A 4,592-nucleotide genomic window follows, 5' to 3' on the forward strand; every position below is an offset into this window, starting at 1 on the left:
AAGAGAGCTCGCGAGAACAGCTTAGGACCGTGAGACACGTTTCCTTATTGGGGATCGAAAGACCTCGAGAGCGAACTCCTTCGCGGTCGCGTATTCAGCTGCGATCCCATGACGATCTTGGCCGATTTCCCGAGACAAGCGCGAGAATGCATCGCGAGCCTTCGATCGAAGTACGATCTGATATAGAATATAACATAAATATTAATTATAACAAACTATATATATATATATATATATATAATATTTAATCGCACAAAGAAATTCATTTTAGGTTATAGATTATAACATTATGGTAATATCAGGATTATTTTGTAAGATTATTGGGTGGTAAGAATTTCAATGAAACACATATACAGAGAAAGGAATGTAAGAAAGCTGCCCTTCAAAAATTCCGGTCTTAACGAGGTACAACATTTAACGAATCCTTTCCAAGCTTCGTCTCTTCGCCGCAAGTAAATCGAAGATAAACCTCCGGGTTTAACCGGGGCTTAACCTATGCTAAAGCGCGCTAAACCTCCTAGACTCGACCACATGGACGGTTGGTTACATAGATTACAATGCAGTTTAATTGAGTTACCGCGCTAATGGCTGCAAACACCACCTGTCTATTCATTGGTTTTTTTGCGCCCTCCTCTTTATTATTTTTTTTATTGAGTTTTATTGAAAAAAATACATCGCTTGCATATCGCAGGAAATGAATTTAATCGTACAAATAAAAAAACTCCACTATATATCAACTCGCGCGCTCGATTCACATGATCGCGATATGAGTGGTTAAGTGTCCAAAGTGTCTAATACATGTGTCCTCTCTGATATTTTATTTAACACTTTATAGAGCACAATACAATACATGGCAGAAATATAAAAAAAATTGTACAGTTTATTTTTCCAGCGATTTAAATCCATATATATATATAATATATTTATTATATGTGTATTTATTTTTTTAACTAGAACTATTTCTAATATTTAAGATAGAGGAAAAGAGTAAACTCTCGAATTGTGTGTGCGCGTATTCGTCTCTCTCTCTCTTTTTCTCTCATTCCGTTACTCTGTATATCTAACAATAAGTCGTGCGTTAAAAGAGGGAGCAACTTTTATCGATATATCAATTAATCGTGCATTTCATTAAATATCTACTCGCCAATATTGTGAAATCGGGCGTGCGAAAAGTACGATGAACGGTTGAATTTCGACAGAACGACGCCGCAACGCGAGCGTCATCGTGTCGAACTGCCGAGATTATAAAACAATTGAATAAATCTATCCCCATTGGGGGGGCGACGTTCGCGGGAGAAAGAAACGTCCCGGCGGAATAGACAGAGAAGTGGAAGAAGAAATCTCTGAACTCCCCCTCCCCCTTCCTCTCGCCTATATACCTCATCCCAACTTCTCCGAGATTCAAATGGCCTCGTTTCAAATCGATTTCGAATTATCTTCGGCGAGCGGATTCTGGCGGAACGAGAGAAAAGAGGGTCCGCCGATCTAATGGAGGAAACGGTAGTGAGGTAAGAGGTATGAGAACGAAATGGCGGAGAGGGTAAGAGGAGTGGGGAAGAGGGGGTAGGGATAGAGGGGAGGGCGAGAAAAGAGTGAAAAACTTAAGGGACTTTTACTGGCCGAGAGAAAATGTTTGCCGGCGAGACAAAGACGTTCGACTGCCGTTTCTTCTCTGATTAAATAGGCAGGACCTATAGCTTTTTACGTAAATGCACTATGACAGGCGAGACTCTGTGAGATATTCTTCTTATAATCTCGTGCTTTCGCTCCTCTCTTTCGCGTATCGAACTTTCACAGCGCATTTCGACAAAGTAAATAGAGAATCAAAAAACAGAATAAAATAAAAATTTTTTTAAATATCTTGTATGTGTGTGCATACAGAATGTTTCCGAAATAAATGACTAAGGAGGAGATTCTACTCACCATAAGAAAGAAAAAAAATTATATGAATATGAGTTCAGAACGCTTCCTTTTTGAGTTATTTCTTGGATAAACTATCTAAGTATATAGGAGCTTATTTCCCCGTATTTAAGGCAATCAATTTAAATAAAATTTATAATTATTTTAGAATTTTTTTATTTTTTTATAAGTAAAATAATTGAAATACATTGTTAATTATTTTACTACAATCTGATCTAATAATTTCATCAAATTCTATATTTAAAATATTTAGACGTCTCTTGAGTAAGACGTCTGAAAGCATATCTCTAAAGGATTTCTTACATATTGTTGGATTCTCGATTCATATTTTATGTTAAGATGTTCAACTCTGAAATACCCTGAATAACCCTGAAATATGTATATACGTATATATATATATATATATAGGAGAAAAATTTTTATAGAAAATGACGAAACAATTCCATTATTGAAATTCAAGAATAACTTTCGATAATGCGATGGAGCCATGTTAATAACATTTTTTAATAATAAACTTTATAATTACACGTTGCGTGCGCGAATTTCACATCGCGCCAACAACTAGCCCGTAAATTAGGTAGTAGATGGCGGTCGCGGAACTTTCGAAGGCCCGGCCTGCCTCTCGCCTGATTAAGCGGTTCGGCCTGCATTTGGCAACGGCAAACGACGCCGGTGTATGCGCCGACTCTAGCTACTTGTTGGCCCTGACGTGCGGCTGTTCCACTACGCGAGTTCGTTCCCGGTTGCAAGTTTCAGCGGAGTACGATATTAGCACTAGCATTTGTTCCGCCTCTCATTTTGTCGCGAAAACACAGGGACAGAGTAAGACATAATATGCTGCTCACCCTTTCGTAGTTAATTAAACTGACAGATTTGTTATGACGACATGTAACCATGCGGCGGCTCCTTTTGCTACTCTACTGAAACTGTTTAAACCATATTTCCTCGCGTACCTCGGTACATCATCTCTAGATTATAATAACAGAATATATATATTAGTCTGTAATGTTAATGTAACACACGATGTTCGAACAGCAATTGACAAAATGGAATTCGATTTTTTTCTTCGCGAAAATGCTGAGAGGATTTGTCATCTGTTCCAATTTTTTTTCACGATCTTCAATATTTGATTAAGTTAAAAAGTAAAGTTATAATCGAATCGGAAAAGATATAATAAAAGAGGAGAAAATATATTTCTTTTTTATTATTTATTTTCTATCTCTCTATTATACAACGAAAATTCGCGATCGCTATAATCTCGAATAGCGGTGATATACCTTTGGATGTACGAAACACAGACATGCAAACAGTAATAGTCCTTTTCGTGCGCGCAGAGACTCTTGATGACCCTCGTTATACGAATACGACTCGTTAACTTGTTCGAGTTGTAACAGTGTTATATTGCACGTGCGGCAGTATTATGGGTATGTATATGCTCCTTCGTAATCTCTTGCAAGATACTTCCTCTCTTTGTCTTTCTCGCAGTCGCAAAAGTGCTCGGTCTACTCGATGGTGACATTCCTCAGGAGAGGGGGGGAAAAAAAAGAAATGACACGATAACGAACGGTCGTAACAGACAGGAAAACATCGCTGCGGTCGCGCTTATCTCTAATTTATCGTGAAATTAAAAAGTAACGAGAAATGAAATCGCGCGCTCGATCTCGCGGCGGGACAAGTCCTCTCGCGAAGAAAACAAAGTAGCTATTTCCCTCTTATTGTTAGACATCTGTCTGACAAATACATACGCCTTTTTTATTGTATTGCTATATTTTAGAGATTATATGTACGTTTGCTTTTATCGTAGTATAAGTAGAATTTATCCGAAACTTCTTTTTCTCTTTGCAGAATCAAATCCTGGCGCATAACACGTCGGCAAGGATCATCTGGTCGAATCAGAGCCTCGTCTTGCAAAGCGTGACGAGAAGCAGCGCCGGTCGTTACGTTTGCGCAGCAACGAACGACTTGAACGAGACGCGCAGCGAGCCGCTGCACTTTCGAGTTAAATGTAAGTAAAATAATTATTTATTTATTTATTTATTTATTGTGATGGGAAAGATAAAAAAACTCTTTAACGAATAAACACATGAAATGATTACAAGTGAGTCGATTATAGATTTATATGAAATATATAAGAAAAAATATGATATATTCCCTCTTCAATATGGGTCAGTATATTATCACTAATGAGCAGTGAAAAATATAATATAAAATTTAAGAAATATAATATATAATAAATAATATATAAAATATAGATGTGAATATAGAGAAATAATATTTTAATATTTTAAGAATTAACATGTAAAAAAATTTGTGAATATTAATAACTAGAAACTAAAGATAAATTATTGCAGATTTAAAACAAAGAGAAATATTAAAGAATATTTAATTTTACGCAGAGAACGATTGTAAATTATTCTCGACAAAAATGGAGCCTTTGGAAAAGAATGATAAGATAATCTTTCGTTATCGCACGTTAATATACACTGAAAAAATTAGAAATATAATGGAACACTACAAAATGTTTTGCGCTCGAGAATCGTTCATTCAATAGCAATCAGACCGACGATTTCTATTTTTGACCGATTTAATTTTATATATATATATATGTATATATATATATATTAGGTCTACCGGAAAGTTCTGTCCGTTTTTGGAATAAAACAAAATACAAA

General features: G+C 36.1%; 1 protein-coding gene across 4 annotated transcripts in view; it reads left to right on the forward strand.

Annotated features, from left to right (window-relative positions):
* LOC115239956 (nephrin-like) overlaps positions 1-4,592 on the forward strand; it is a 379,693-nt gene that overhangs the window by 345,747 nt on the left and 29,354 nt on the right. For all 4 annotated transcript variants that reach the window (XM_029814847.1, XM_029814850.1, XM_029814848.1 and 1 more), the window contains one exon: positions 3,766-3,925. In XM_029814847.1, coding sequence (XP_029670707.1) covers positions 3,766-3,925 — 160 coding nt within the window. The remainder of the gene's footprint in view (positions 1-3,765; positions 3,926-4,592) is intronic.

This window comes from Formica exsecta, unplaced genomic scaffold (assembly GCF_003651465.1).
Source record: "Formica exsecta isolate Colony F162 unplaced genomic scaffold, ASM365146v1 scaffold4, whole genome shotgun sequence".
NCBI lineage: Eukaryota > Metazoa > Arthropoda > Insecta > Hymenoptera > Formicidae > Formica > Formica exsecta.